This window comes from Elaeis guineensis, chromosome 3 (genome assembly GCF_000442705.2).
Source record: "Elaeis guineensis isolate ETL-2024a chromosome 3, EG11, whole genome shotgun sequence".
In the NCBI taxonomy this organism is placed as follows: Eukaryota; Viridiplantae; Streptophyta; class Magnoliopsida; order Arecales; family Arecaceae; genus Elaeis; species Elaeis guineensis.
In genome coordinates, this window is record NC_025995.2 from 96,931,009 (window position 1) to 96,947,059 (window position 16,051).

The 16,051-nt window shown below is 38.7% G+C and overlaps 1 protein-coding gene across 1 annotated transcript; it reads right to left on the minus strand.

The window, feature by feature from the left end:
- Positions 1–1,626: 1,626 nt before the first annotated feature.
- On the minus strand, positions 1,627–15,754 carry LOC105041665 (LRR receptor kinase BAK1). Its single transcript, XM_010918641.3, has 11 exons — positions 15,354–15,754; positions 11,529–11,661; positions 11,357–11,428; positions 7,012–7,155; positions 4,975–5,046; positions 4,801–4,872; positions 4,599–4,711; positions 3,892–4,026; positions 3,468–3,809; positions 2,826–3,220; positions 1,627–2,202 (listed from the first exon to the last, which is right to left on the minus strand). Exons 1-11 carry the CDS (start codon positions 15,445–15,447, stop codon positions 1,885–1,887), a joined length of 1,890 nt encoding a protein of 629 aa, XP_010916943.1. The 5' UTR covers positions 15,448–15,754; the 3' UTR covers positions 1,627–1,884.
- Between the last annotated feature and the right edge of the window lie 297 nt (positions 15,755–16,051).

Consider the following 16,051-nt stretch of genomic DNA (forward strand, 5'->3'; position numbering starts at 1 on the left):
GGTTTGATTGATTGATTGAGATAGGTTCTCTTACCAAGAGAGAAGGAGAGGTGCTTGCTTCAATTCCATGTCTCATGAATGGTGGGGGGTGAAGGCTTGAAGGAGGAAAAAGAAATCTAAAGCTGCAGAGTGAAAAAGTTTGACAATTCTTATTAGGAATGCGTCCGTGATCAACCTACCTAACATTGGGTCCCCCACTGGTATGTGAGAAATTATTCATATTTTTTTTAGTTGTGCTTTTGTGTGCGGAAGCATCTAGAAGGAGCCTCTGCACACTGCCAAACCACATTGCTCGGTGGGAATTCCCAATACTTACTTCCTAGCGAAATTGTACAAATGATTTTAACCTCTATTTTTTTTTTTTTTTTTTTTTGAAGTCTGGGAGGACTGAGATACATGAGTTGGTGAATTTAAGTTTGCCTCTGAGAGTTTCAACCGGCAGAAATTTTTTGGATGGATTTTTTAGTAATTTTCTTGAGTGATGTATTTGGGTTATCCAGTTATTTTTCTTGGTGGAGTCCGTAAATGAGTTGGATTTTTTTTCAATCCCAACCATATCTCCCTTTACAAAACGTATCTCACAGCAACCTAATTCTCTTGACCGCCGTACCCCGGCCCCCTCCAATCTGACTTTCTCATCGTGCACTACTGTATCTAATTAATTTCTAATAAAGACATCGTTTTTGGTAAGCATAAAAGCTTTTACTTTTAGTAAAATATTATCCTAGTTTCATGAATAAATATCCCAAATAAACCAATCTCCTGGCCTCCAAGATGACCACTGTCAGGTTCTTATCATGTTTTGTAAGTTCTAAATAGACTCGACCTCCTGGCTATATGAGAGATGAACATGGCACCTACTCTTTCACACTAAACCAGACACGCAAACAAATATCGTCGCATCCAGTTGTCTTCAGAAGTCCGCGCCATTTAATTTGACAGCCACACTCCTACCTTTTTCAGAAAAGGTTTACATGCAAAAGAAATCTAAAATTAGAAAAATCTAATGGGAAATATCTAATCATTTAAATCATCTCCCTCCGTCATTAATGTGGATTGCCCATATCAAACTTCTCTGTTACTCCATCACTTTACCTCCTTGCCTTATTGGTTCAAAACTCGAACGATCACCGCTTTGGATCCTCTATCGGACGTACCTGTTTTTGTCAGACAAATTGCTTGTCAGAAAGATCAAGTTTTGGCCGTAAAAAGGAATTGCCATCGACCTGTATTAATTTCACAAATAACTTGGACGTAAAAAACCTGTACAATTTCTATAACCAGTAGTTTTCCGCTGACTTAAAATGGTAGCATTTAAACACACCTTTATATTTAGTCCACAAGAAATCTGTAACCCAAGTTTCTAGGGTTCGTGAGGACATATCTCTTATACGGATTGGACCTGTATAATTTACAACCACGGCATGTTCTAAACAAATCTTGGAAAAAAAGTCACAAAAAATTGACAGCCCCAACAAGGTTCTTCCCCACTTAAAGTAAAACTAGGAACAATGAAGGGAGAGGGGGGGGGGGCGATGCTTACCGTTTGTCCTAATCATAAACTACTAAACTAACTTTTATATAAACTTTTATATGGCCAAGAAAAGATTATGCTACTACAAAACATCATCAAAATATGATACCTCCTTAGTCCTTGCAGAGAGGAAATTAGCCTCCTCAAGAAGGTAGTTGCCGTATGTCGTCATTGAAAGAAAAAAAAAAAAAAAATTACACATCAACAAATTACCGGAGATAATACAATGGCCCCACAGATTCATATGCACAAATGTAATTTTACATAGATAAAGGATGGGCTTACAGAAGGCAGTAAGTGGATACATAGAAGAGGTCATGAATAATTTCCTCCTCATAATCGTTATGAGGTCATCTGGGGCCAGATAATTCGACTGCATGAAGGTTGTCAGTAGAGTCTATGATCCATTCATTGTTGCCGTTGGGTGGAGCCATCTCTACATCTAAGCGTACAACTTCAACCTTCTGCCATTCCTCCCATCTCTCAGCAAGGCCATCACCTTCGAGCATCCTCACCACATCTGACATCTTGGGCCGCTCCATTGGGGAGCCCTGGGTACATAGCAGAGCAACTTGGATGAGCGACTCCACCTCAGCCTCCACATAGTCATTCTGGAGATCCGGGTCGACCAACATGTCCAGCTTTTTCTCTTTCAGCAGTCCTTTTACCTGAGAGCAGCACAAATATCAGGTAAGGGACATCTTTCCACCAAGTTGTGTCTGTTTTGAAGCCCTACCATGGTAATATGAGAGATTTTTATAGGAAGACACCAACTAAGTGACAGGTCTATCTCATCCCTCTACTTCACAATTTATGCATAAAATTACCATTAAATTCCAGAGTTTTAGTTTATGGATTCAGTTTCTAGAGCTTCATTGGCAACAGATGAGCAGGAATATTACCCTTAGAATAAGTACCAATAATATACACTTGCTTGAACATGACGAAGGCCATTAGATGGATGTTCAAGTAATATCATGCATATTTCTTATTAAAGGTTCCAAACCGTGGCTTAGTATTATCATTTCAACCTTGGTCTTCGACCCTAATGACAATCTTAATTTGCCAAAGATCATATATTGGCCAAAAAGCTAGGAACACATATAGGACAAAGTTCATATCTGGGCCCTGAATGATAGAATTTAAAAGTAGAAAAAAAGAAAAACATCTAAGATCCTGAATCTTGTCTTCTGAAAGACTTGCCAGAAAAAAACATGATGGCCTTTCCCTTAAAATTCCAATGTAAATTAGATGCATAAAAATATCAAACAAAACAGAGATTTATGCTTACCCAGTCCAGCAACATGACATCATCATCATTTGCAAGCCTGGCAAGATCGAATGCCCTCTGGCCTGTAATAAGTTCCAAAAGCATGATTCCGTATCCAAAAACATCAGTCTTCTCTGAGGACTTTCCAGTAGATAGATACTCTGGAGCAATGTGTCCAATTGTTCCACGAACAGCAGTTGTTACATGGGTATCCTTGTAGTCCATGAGCTTGGCCAACCCAAAGTCTCCAACAACTGCCTCAAACTCTTCATCCAATAAAATATTTGCAGCTTTGACATCACGATGAATAATTTTTGGATCACAATGATCATGCAAATATGACAGCCCCCTTGCAGATCCCAATGCAATCCTTCGCCGAGTTGTCCAATCAAGCGGAGGTTCAGATGGTGGCCGCTCTACAAGAAGTAGGAGGCTCTTTACAGTTTACAGCATTCTTAACAATCAAATCTTTTCTTTGTTTTTTTTTTTTTTCTTTTTTTGAATAGAGAACTTTTAACATAAGCACAACAATACTGTCTCAGACTATTTTCAAAACATAAGTGAAATAGCCGCAATCACATAATTTTATTAAAATAATATTAGCTATACTGATATCAGGAAAATGCATTCTGTTGTATCAGATAATAAAAGAATGATGAGTACCTCTTAAGCATGATGCAACACTTCCATTAGCCATATAGGGATATACAAGCAAACGTTCGGTAGGTGTCATGCAAAACCCACGAAGTCGAAGCAAATTTCGATGCACAGCCATGCTAATCATCTCAACTTCTGTCTGAAATTGAAGCTCACCCCCTGGTGTGCGCTCTTCTTTTAGCCTCTTTACTGCCACTAATGAACCATCTGCAAGACGTCCTTTATAGACCTTTCCAAAACCACCTCTTCCCAAAATGTTCTTGGTGCTAAAATTATCCGTAGCAACTTGTAGTTCTCGCAAAGAAAACCTTTTAAGCTGGCCCAAATGAACTTCCGGATCCTCTTCAGCTGCGCCAAAAACCATGGAACATTGCACATCACATCCTTATAAACCAACTAAACTAATACAGGTTAATGATTAAATACTGACCAGGCACATCAAAGAAATGTTCTTGCGGCTTACGACGGCGCCACCATGCAAATCCGATGGCAGGCGCAGCAAATAGCAGAGCAGCACCTGCAGCAACTCCACCAGCAATTGCTCCAGTGCTAGAGGCACTGCTTCCTGTATAATGACATAAAACAGGAATAAGCTTCAGGTAACAGGTTTTTCGCTATATAACCAATCCCATATCATGACAAGCATTGCACGCTTATGCAACTCAAAAGGGTGTTCCTAACTTGTATCTCACCAAAGGTTACCAGCTAGAAAAATGTGTAGCCCAGTAGCAGTTAAATCTCTGGGGAAAATAAAATTTCTAAATTGTTATTACTGCACCCAAATCCGAACATCCACATCCAACCTTTCAAATCAGTAAGCATAGGTAAAGGACCAGGAGGACAGTGCTTCTACATCCCAGTCCTTGCTAACAGTGTGCCATACATGATAAATTTTCTTCTGGCAATTTCAAAAAGCAAATATTTATAAAGAGAAAAGAGTACAAAGACCTTTTTAAGGTCAAAGCAGAGAACTGATCTTAGAAATGGAAGTAGAAGATTTCTATCAGCAATTTTATCACTTAAAATAAAATTTTAAAAAAAAAACCCTAAAATAAACCTTGCCTAACCATAGTGACAAAGTCACAAGCACAACTGGTTATTAAGTTCCACTAAGCAGAACTTGTGAGAGCTAATCACCTTGAGACGAGGGTGGTGCTGGAGAAATAAATGGAGGTGGTGGAGATAATGGAGGAGCACCAGGACAAGCCTTTGTTGTTCCCGGACCACATAATTGAGGATTGTTAGCAAAACTGCAGATTTGAGTGTGGAAAGTCAGCACTAGTACCCTCAAACAGAGCAATAAACACCCAATTGTTTATAAAACTTATCAGCCAAAAACCTGATGGGAGTGAATAGTGAAAAGGATCCAGTTGATGGAACTTCTCCCGATAAGTTGTTGTTTGACAAATCCCTGCATGTTTATGAACATTATATAGTCATTCAATGCAGAGAGAGTGGTTAGGAAAGATCAAATAAGACAGGCTAGACCACCGCATATGGAGCAGGGACTTACAGAACTTGGAGTGCAGTGATATTGGTTAAAGATTGAGGAATTGAACCCGATAAGCTATTGTTGTTAAGCCGGCTATCCTTCGACAGAAATTTCAAGACATCAGAAAAAGTTAAATTATGAACAAATATATATTCTAAAAATAAAAAACAACTAACTGAAAGGAAACTGCCTGTCTGATAGCTTCTTATCTTCGGTAAATTTCAATAATAATAAACATCAAGCCTTATCACATATATAAGGATTCAGTTTATAGATCAAAGTCAAGTCAAAATTTAAGGAGATCATAGACCTAGTTCTAGATGCAAAAGTTCTCTTATCAATTCTCGCTTGCTCCCATATAATGCAGACCTGCTGAGAAACCTAGGCCGGTTGGCAGATTAAGAAACCTAACATATTTTTCAAAATTTATTATGTTTCTTCTTTATATCCATTATATCAGTATTGACAAATGTAGTCTTACATACAACAACTATCACAGAGAAGAATTCTCAACAGATGCACGTATGCACGCACCATCCATGCACACACAAGGATGTGCAGAAACAAACATGCATGCACGTGCGCACACATGCACACATGTACCCATGAGCATTCATGATTCCATTTAGAATCCTTCTGACAATACCAAATAAAGAATCAAGATTTGCATCGATAAGTTCAGCATGCAAGGCATGAGATGGCTCCAACATATTGCTCATGTTTTAAATTGTTACTCCTGCCACTAAACATTCTTCAATTTCTACAACTATCAGTGGCATGTTGCACACCAGAAAAAAAGTTTGGGATCATTGCATATTTGATTGCTCTTTTCCTGTTCTGTATCTAGTCATTCTGTTGGTCCATCTATGGTCCACTTGCGGATCTGGTGCATTTTGAACACTGTGGTTCAAGGTTTTAAATACCGATACTGGACCCCATACAGGTTGCTGGTCGGTACGGTACCATACCGATCCGTATCAACAAAAAAAAATCCCATCCAACTGCCCAAAAAAAAAATTAAAAAACCAAAATCAAGCTGTATCGGAATGAACCGGTGCCATACCATACCTTACCGGACTAAACCGCTCGGTATCGGGCGGTTCGCGTACCGAACCGACCGGTTCGCGTACCGAACCGACCGGTTTGGTCCGGCTTAAGATATTTTTCAAAAAACCGGCCTGAACCGAACCGGTTCTCCATTGGTACGATGCAATACGAGAAGTACCAGCCAGTTCGGGCCGATACGGAATACCATGCTATGGTTAGTTCCATGAACAAGTTGGTTTAACATTGGGGGCATAAAAAAATGCAACATGAGCAGCTACTTTGCACCCAAAGGGCGAGGGCTGTATTTTTTTAAAGCATATTGATGTTCCTGTTCCCCATACAAGTTGAGACCTGACTACTGCATATCATTTTTAAAGTTTCAAAGTGGCAAGAATACACAGGTCGACTGATGAAAGAATTTAACTTTCTAGAGATCACTTTGCCCGGTTCGGTCAAGCAATTTACTGCCAAATAAAGGAAATGGTCAATGTTTTCAACATCAATGTGCAATCAAGCACATAAAAACACTCCATGAACCTTAGTTATGAAAATGCAGCAACTAATGCAGACCAAGAAAAAACAACTGCATACTATGTGGTATATAATATTGGAATGACAAAGAAAACTTAGGATGAATTTCCAGAGTAATACTTAGCAATTCCACCATCAAACTTCAATGTCAATTTATATTGAACTTATTTGCTTCAAAAAAGAATAATATAGAATGTAGGGCCTCAAAAAACAGCAAATGGTGCTATTAAGATCGTTGTCAATTGGCTTGACAGACCATATCTCCCAATTATCAAAACTACAAAGAAAGTCTACATGCAGCGGAAGTAGGAAACGGGTCATGCTTTGACAACAATACTTAAATATCAAAATATAAGCCAAATGAAATTGTTGGCAGCAAGATATTATTGCCACTCAATCAGCACGTCATAAGCTAAACACTTAAAGCCAGCATTAAGCACAAAGAGAATTGAATCGAGATATATAAAGGAGTGTTCATACAGGAAACGCAGTTTTGTTAGCTTTCCCAGTGTGTCAGGAATTCCACCAGTGAAACTGTTTAAGTACAGATCCAAGCTCACCAAATTTGTCAGATTTCCAAGGTCACTGGGAATCGTGCCACTTATATTGTTACTGTAAAGTTCCCTGTTATGAAAAGTAATATCACAGAATCAGAATCAAAAGTATTAGGAAGTTTCGCTATAATTATCAATGCTTACGAAGCGGCATACATCTTAATTAGAAAGCATGAATCAACTTGGTATAAGTTTAGGATGGTATTTCTTCTACACAGAGCAATAAATACAAAGGAAAAAGTTGCATCAATAAATAAAGATACTAATATGCTAGATTTCAAGTTTCAGTTTGATAAAGATTTCATAGCAAATGATAATAATTGGCAATGGATTTTTCAAGATGACAGATTTGCTAAGACGAAGCTCAAAGCATTATTGGTGGGTCTCAAAAGAATATTACAATACCAGCTGAGGCATCTTTCCAAAGAGTCAGTTCATTTGATACCATCTCCTACTACTGAAATGAAGCCATTTAACAAGTTTAAACTCATTCATCCAGATAAAGCTTAAAGATTTAGGTAGGTCGATCTAATCTGTTTCAGCTTTTGCCCTCCATGGTTAATAATCCAGAAAATAAATATTTAGAGGAGAAACAACAGCCAAATCCCAAATCAAATTGAGAGGTGATAAATCCTATTATGCCTAAATTTACATCTTTTGAAGTTAAAGATGTTTGACTTTCTTTTTCAATGGTTCTTGAGACACCTGGAGTTTTGTTGGGGAATAGAAATGAAATCTGACTAAAAAGCCTAAAACATGATTTAGAAAGCAAGAACAGGGCCCTTTTGGATGCCCAGATCAGCTATCCAGGGATAACCCCAACCACACCACCCCCACCCCCGCCCCCACTCCAAAAAAAAAAACTCCCAACACGAGAACCCAATTTTCAAGAGAGCACCAGCCATGAGTGAGAAAATTAACAGAGTTGGAGACCTTGCAGATCGTATAATCCCCAATAATGAAGACACTGAGTTCCTTTTAAGAGGTGGTTTTCAGTATCCAAATTTTTTAGGGACCCTATGGACCAAAGTTTCCTTAGAGAATTCTCTCTCCTGCACTAAATCCCCCACTAACCTATTGCCACCCACTACCATAAATGGTGTATTCAGCAGATAATTCACCTGGGCCCTAGGTGTTATAACCTTCCTCAACGAGACACAGATTTTGGAAGCAAATCAATATCTGTAGAATGAGGTTAACCTGCAAGATCAAATTTGCAGAACCATTATAGCATATAAACAACGAAAACATTGTTCCAGCTAAAGCGGAGCAATATTTAACCTGAAGATATAGCTTCACTTCAACTACCTTGGTTAAACTATTATATGTAGATTACTGTGACGCACCAAAAACTGATTCTATCTCCATGAAGGAAGAAACAGAGCAAGTGAAAGATGAGGCTGTTCCCATGAAAAGTACAGAAATTCTTCTGCAAAGACCATGGTTTTGGCAATACTTTTTTCCCACGAGTGTTGCACAAAATTTTCTGGAGAGACCATGGTTAACTTTTGCAAAGGATATAGTTCTATATATGCACCAATAAGACAGGAAAATAGCAAGTATAGTTTGAGTGTAACTCCAAAGATTTGCATGTAAGAACATTGGCCAAGTGAAGCAGTTCTCTGACCATATTTACACTAGAGGAACAAAACTGGAAGAAATTTAGAACGAAATATATTCAGAAGGCATCTAACGTAAGATGAAATCAAGAGTCCATCAAAATGAGCCACAGACAAATGTGTTTTAGATGCAGCAGCAACCTCTACATAGGAATCTCAATATAATAAAAAGATCTTTCTGAGTGCCCAATCCCACCCCCCCCCCCCGCCCAAAAAAAAAAAAACAGTTTTGGGATATTTCCATTGTGAAAATATAGTTAACTACAAGTCTTGCCACTTGGGGTTTAATTTTTTGGAGATATATAAAAACTACCAAGAGAATGGTTGAAGACAGACACTGTGACTTTAATATGAATGTTGGAGCAATCTCTTTTTATGTTATGGTGGGATCCACATATTCCTGTCTTCTTCCTTTCGTGTGTGAATCTTCAACTCCTTAATTCCAGCAAGGGGCTCTTGGCATCTCACATCGTATCATAATATGGAATCCTATCACTGACTGACATGGTGTGGGTACATAAACAAAAATCTTAGGAGTAGTGTTCTTAATATCAGGATCATAACGTAAATCATAGAGAGGGTTGAATGGAATAGGATTGTGAATCAGATTTCAAATAGTAAGATTCTTTCCACTTTCTTTTAAGCATAAAGAATAGGTTGAAACATCGTAAAGGTAAGAAGAATAATTAAATTGCAATCTGAATGAACAACAAGATGCCATCATACAAGGACATCAAAAATTCAATTTTCAACAACTATAAGCTCATAAATATCATGTATAAGAACCAAACACTATGGTCAGTGAATCAATATAATTTTATTTCTCCATCTATGTCAATAGAATATCTCAGTTTGTGTTATTTGACCCAAAAATGTGTACACAGACACAGGCTTATTAATCTACATTCTCCTTTGAGGTAAGAAAGTGTAGGAATCAAATTTTGCGGAATTGAAGAAGAGATAATTCTAAGTCATAGCTCCTAAACAACAAAATAGAGTTTGGGTCAAAATAGAGTCATTATAAAAATCAAATTGCTGTCTGATATTTTGGGACCAAAATAGAGTCATTATAAAAATCAAAGAAATTAATTGCTCTTAAAAGATGGACATGCAATAGCTTTAATTTGTAAAAACATTTCCTACATCTGGAGATCTAAACCTGGATCTCATGATCCATACTGATCCTGATCCAGGGATCCAATCTAGACTGATTGCACAACCCATGTCGTGGATTAAAAGATCTCACAACAATGTTTAAGAGGCTTCAGCAAGGAAAGATGCTCGACTCTTTATTGAGGGATGTGGGAGGAGCAGGAAGAGACCAAAGCAAATGGATGAAAGTGCAAAAGGATTTGGAAATACTTGCAGCAACAACAAAGGTAGCTGTTGATAGAAATGATTGCCAAATGAGAATTCCCATGGGAAGAGTCTCCTAAAGAGTGCTTCAGGCACAAGGTTCAACGAGGCAGCCTCAACACATTACCTCCCACCAGGCAATGCCCCTCCAATAAGGCATTCAAATGGCGCCTAACATGTTCACATTTACATGAAGCCCAGATGCACCTCAGGAGAGGGTGCCGATCCTACTATAACCTAAAATCCTAAGCTGTCGATCAAGCAATGCTTGGGCATTAAGAGAGCAAAAGGGAAACAAAAGGAAAAGACTTCCTATAGATGGGTGAAACATGAATGACCGCTCCCTATTCTTCTTCTTCATCTTAGTTGTTTTTGGGTGAAAAAGAGAACTTACAATGCCTATTTTTCTTTTTCTTCTTGCTGGATAAAATAGAAGATTCATCATCCCCGTTCTTCTTATTGCTGGGAGAAAAAAGGGACTCAAAAAAATCCCTTCTTTCTTGTAAGGGAAGGATGAATTCATACACCTCCCTTCGTGTGTTGTGCCTAGGTTTCTAAAGGTCTTGGCACCTTGATATGCACCTTTGACATCTTTCATAAATGCCAACCCCTCTTAGTGGGATAACATGTGATAATTAAGGTTATGATGTATTTATTTATACATGTGTTATTATGATTTACATTCTAGGTAATACATTAATGCTCAAGGAACGACTGTGGTAATTTAGGGTAATAAAACCATAGATCTTTCCCAGCAAAGTTGTTACTAGCAGACTTCCTTAAATCATGGAGTTCATTTAGGTACGCTAGAGCTCTACATTTGTGAGATAACGTATCCATTTGACATTTGTTTACACTATTGACAGCCAAAAAAGGTTGCATAATACATTTTGCTTGTGTAGGACCTAGAAATTAGCTACAATACTACAACAAATATACCTAGCTAATGCATTACTGGTTCAGAAATGTCCATTTTGAAGTGGCAATTCAGCTGGCAATGGATGAGGTCAGAAATAGAAATTTGAATGTTGTGACATGCAAGAACTTAATTTATAACCCATCTCTTGGATCCATCATTGTTCTCATTCAGTATTTTTCAATGATTACTCACCATAAGAAAAGGTCAGAAAGGAAAGGTTGGATTCAAGCATTTCTTTGCAGATTATTGTAAATAAATTATTAAAAAATTATATTTAAGAAAATTGATAGCATATCAAGTTTGCAAACCTCTTTCTTCAAATGATAATCTACAACCAAGAAATTAAGATGATCCATAATCTATTCACCAATACTTACAAATATTGCAAGTTTTTCAGAAGACCAAGTTGAGGGACCAATGTACCAGATAACTGTGCATTTCCAAGATCACTGGGGAAAAAAAACATGGTTATTTTCATATAAACACACTGAGCAATGATGATCTTCTGTCAACAGTATTTATTATATGCAGAGAGATACATCCACGTACACTCTAATGACACTATTGTCATTATTACAAGTAACATGGAACCATGTGCATGGATTGACCAGAGTTGGATCCCAGCTCTGCAGCACATTACTTGGATCAATTAGGTTGGTCCTCAAACTGTGCAATGCATCACCTGTTGGCATAGGAATGTGTCACCATGATGAATTGATGAAAAAATGTAACATACTGTAGAAAAATTATATAAAAAATTGTTCCAAGAAAGGTAAATGGCACAAAACTTGAATATATTTTCTTTTCTCAGAAAAGTGCAAACTTATTTGGGATACTAAGTTACAGAAGATAACTGAAACGGATAATGACATCATGGGTTATGCATAAAGAAATTGATGGCAACATATCTGAAATGAAAACTAAAACATATTCAGGATATTTATTTTAACAAGAATGGCCCACAGCTATCAATTAAAATGGTGTGTAAAGCCTAGAGGAATGTATTTAATAGTGACGGCATAGCAGTAATGCTGATGAGTTTGCCACTGGCAGCTCCTTGCATTGACCAAACCTTCTCCTTAAGCTCACTACCTTCTCGCATTACAATCAAGTATCTCACAATTTTCCTTGATATCAAGCTATAGTACAGTTGCATACATGGGCAGAGCAGTGCTGCACATGTATATGTTACTGCATTTTCAATAACCATTCCACAAGACCTAAAAAGATGTCATGTTTTGTTATCTCCACACCAAGGATTTTAATATTGATGTGTGAACCTGTATAGGGCACAAACTGATATGTTACAATATGCAATGAAGGAAGATACAGGGTCAGTACGTCTCTGTACAACGTAGCAAAAGAAAGTATCAAGCAGTACAGGACCAATATGGCACAATACAACATTGTATGCCTGGATACAGTGCAATATGGGGTAATCCAAGCTTGGTTCACTAAAATTGAGAAGTACCATAGCCCCTTTATTGGTTACTGGCTGGTACAATATCGTGCCACAATGACCGTACAGTACAGCTAGTTGAGGACCAACATGCTCAAATTTTAGTTCTTGCTCTAGACCCATTATCTGGTCTCAAGGTTGAATGCATATCATTCTCTAAAACCTTACCACAATCTTTTCTCAAAAATCTTTGTAGTAGTTCCCAACAATTTCCTCTCATCGAAGTCGTGTTTTCTGATAGTTATGACGTACATAGAAGCACTAAGATGACCACATAATTATCTAAAGTGGATCATCAACAAAAACATCACATGATTCGAATAGATGGCTGGGGCATCATGACGCTTTAGCTGTGGGAAGAACTACTTTAATCAGTTCGGTTGTGCTATTAAAATTTATGCGAATCTGTAATTACTAAACCTGGGTTGCAAAGTGACCTTTAGTCAAACTTAGGCTCAATGATAAGTCCAAATCGTGGAAGAGATTGATGCAAGATTATACTGCAACTAAGGTATCAAATTTTGTTGCTTCCTAAAGCTATAGCAGGATGGATAATAAGCTAGTTGAAGCACGGACTGCTTATTGGAAAGCAAATTTCTTTTCCTTATGCAAGAGTCAGACAAATAACTATTCCTAAGGTTGCGTTTGGTGCATCGTCAGGCAATCTGGAAAGATAATGTGGATTGCTTTCAGGATAGATTATCACCATTAAATTGCTAGCAATGTTGATTACTGTGTTTGGTACACATAAAGAATATTGCAGTAAAATTACTAAAAAAATTGATTGACATATTTGGTATGACAATCAGATTACTAGTAATGTGAAATCAAATTTTCAAAATATCTCAAATAATTTTGCACTGGTGCTTTTCTTTCCATAGTAAGAAGTAACGGAAGTGATGTAGGCGGGTGGTGGTACAGAAAAGTGGTGGGCTAAGGGGTGTGGGGAACCATGGGCATTGGGATGGTGGGAAGGAGGCGGGCGCATGTGGAGCCGTGGGCGTGGTGGAGACGGGTGTGGAGAAGCTACGACGGGATGGTGGGGGACAAGGGCGGAAGAGCCGTGGGCAAGCAAAGAGAGATGGAGCCGTGGGCCAAAGGCACACGCGGAGGGGGGTAGAGGCAAGGGGGGAGGGGCTGGACAATAAATTTTGTGTGATTTTTTTTAGGAATAATTTTATCCAAAATTTTTATTGCAACATTACCAAAGAAGTGGTAATCTGGATAGCCATCCCTCGCCAAGGCAATCTGAATTACCAAGACAATTTGGATTACCATCCAAAAAAGCATACCAAACGCAGTAACCCAGATTACCACATTAAATTGCCAACAATCTGGATAGATTGCCAGCTATCAAACGCAACCTAAGAGTAGTGTCAAAATATGGAACAATCCATCTTCTTCATAGGACTCATAAAATAGACCCAGAATAGTCAGGAAAAGGCTCCACCTTGTGCTTATAACTTATAGTTCAGTCTTTTTCTTCCTTGTTCACTCTAAATTTTTCTCTTCTACTCGTTTCTCCATTCTCTCTGGTCCTGTTCTTACCATTTTCGATTAATATTCAGTCTACTACTTTAGAGCTCAAGTTACATGTTATTGGAGGTCCACAAATATGCTATCTACTTCAGAAACTGCATCATAAGATCTTCAAAGGCTAAGCCCCGTGGGCCTCATCCTGCAGCTTCCCATCATGTTTTATTGATAATTTAGATGATGCTGATCTAATCAAATGTTGCATCTATATCATTATTTTCATGTCAAACAACTTTTCTCTCGTGCCCCATAATCATATCAAACTTTACTACCATAGTACTATTACTATAAATTTAACGTCACATATAGCTCTGCTAACAGCCATATTATTATCTCTAGATACCCACGTGATTCTATTGGTTTTAAACATACCACTCAATCTTACAACAATAAGTGTGTACTAATTATGGCATGGTCTCTTCAAACTACTTGTTGCCAGTTGACCAAAAAAGGAAAAGAGGAAGATGGTCAGTGGATCTCAACTAGGGTAATAAAAGAAAGAACATACGTCTGAGTATGAAAAGTTATCACTGGTTTAGGTAAAAGTGGAGATGTGGTGCAAACAATCCCACCCTTCCACAGAAACAAACTAACCCTTGGACCTAATATCCTACATGCTGATGCCTCTGATCATGCTAGCCACAGTACAGCAATCAGACACTGGAGTCAGATTATGGTAGACAAAGTCCTGGGTTCCCATTTCCCCAGCATAACTAAATGAACTATGACATCATCCGATAGAAAAGGAAGGTCCATCTTGTACCAAAAATAGATTGTGCTTCAAGCTAAGAGTTTAATGGTATGAGCTCTGTACCAACAGAAGTATATCAGTGTTGAGCTTGCATCTCATTCAAGGTAACAAATAGAGGTCATCAGTACAATGGAGTCAAGAATGCTGCCAAAATCGGATTGGGTGACTAATATATACAAAGTGATTTCTAGGGAGACTGACATGATTACTACCATTGTTAACTATTAGAAAATTCATAATATAATAGCAGTCGCTTTACCTATTCAAACTAAATCCACTAGTTCAAAACATAACACATGGTATAAACCACTATAAGCACTAATTGAAGCACTAAACATCTCGCTATCCTACAACCTAGCTTACCAGTTATAAAGGAAAAGGAATACCAAAGAGAGATCACACCAAAGAGAGAACTTGCAATGAACTAAGAAACAACAGTTTTATCTAGTCCCCGGTCTCAGATCACTTCATCTTTATCACCAAAAACAACGCAACCAAACCAAACAACTAAAATAGAACCTCAGAATCAAACGAAGCTCTCAGATCTTCAGCTGCCCCAGCATTTATTTCAAAAAACCAAGAAGAGGCGACAAGAGACGGAATCGATCCGAGATAGAGCTCAGCATACCTTCCGAGTTAGCAAGAACCCTAGCCAGGGGGTGGAAGACCAGAATCAACCATAGAAAACATGGCACCATGACCTCCCGCTCCAGGACCGCCATTCTCCCAGCCAAATCTCGCTGCTACTCCACCAGTCTCCCCAGATCCATACGAATTTCCGCAGGAAGGCGAACCCCACGAGCCTTAACACCACAGAAAAACCTCAGGAAAACCACGAAACCCTGACCATTCCTCCCGAAAAGACCACCATCCGAATCGGAATCCGAGCCCCACTGCGGCGGAGGGCAGCGGTACGGCGATTAGAAGGCGATCAGCGGAGGATTCGAGCGACTTTTGCCGCTGTCCTCGCCCCCCTCCTTCTCCCTTTTTTTCCTCTAATACGGATTTCTTTTTCACCTTCCTTTCTTCTCTCTCTTTCTCCCTGAGAAAAATCGCTGGATATCTTTCTGGTGGCTTTTTTATTTATTTATTTCTTTTTATTTTTTTGATTTTGAGGTGAGGTGGGTGAGGTGGTCACTGAGAGCATGAATAGCTGCCCGAGGGGGGCTGCCCGCTGCCCTGGCGTGGTCAAAGCTACCTCGCAACGGGAGCTACGGTGGAAGCGAACCTAACCGGGGCCAAACCTGCGGTCAAGGACGCCGCACGCCACGTCGGACCGGTCAAACCCCGTTCCCTTTCGGACAAAAAACAATAAAAAGGGGCATC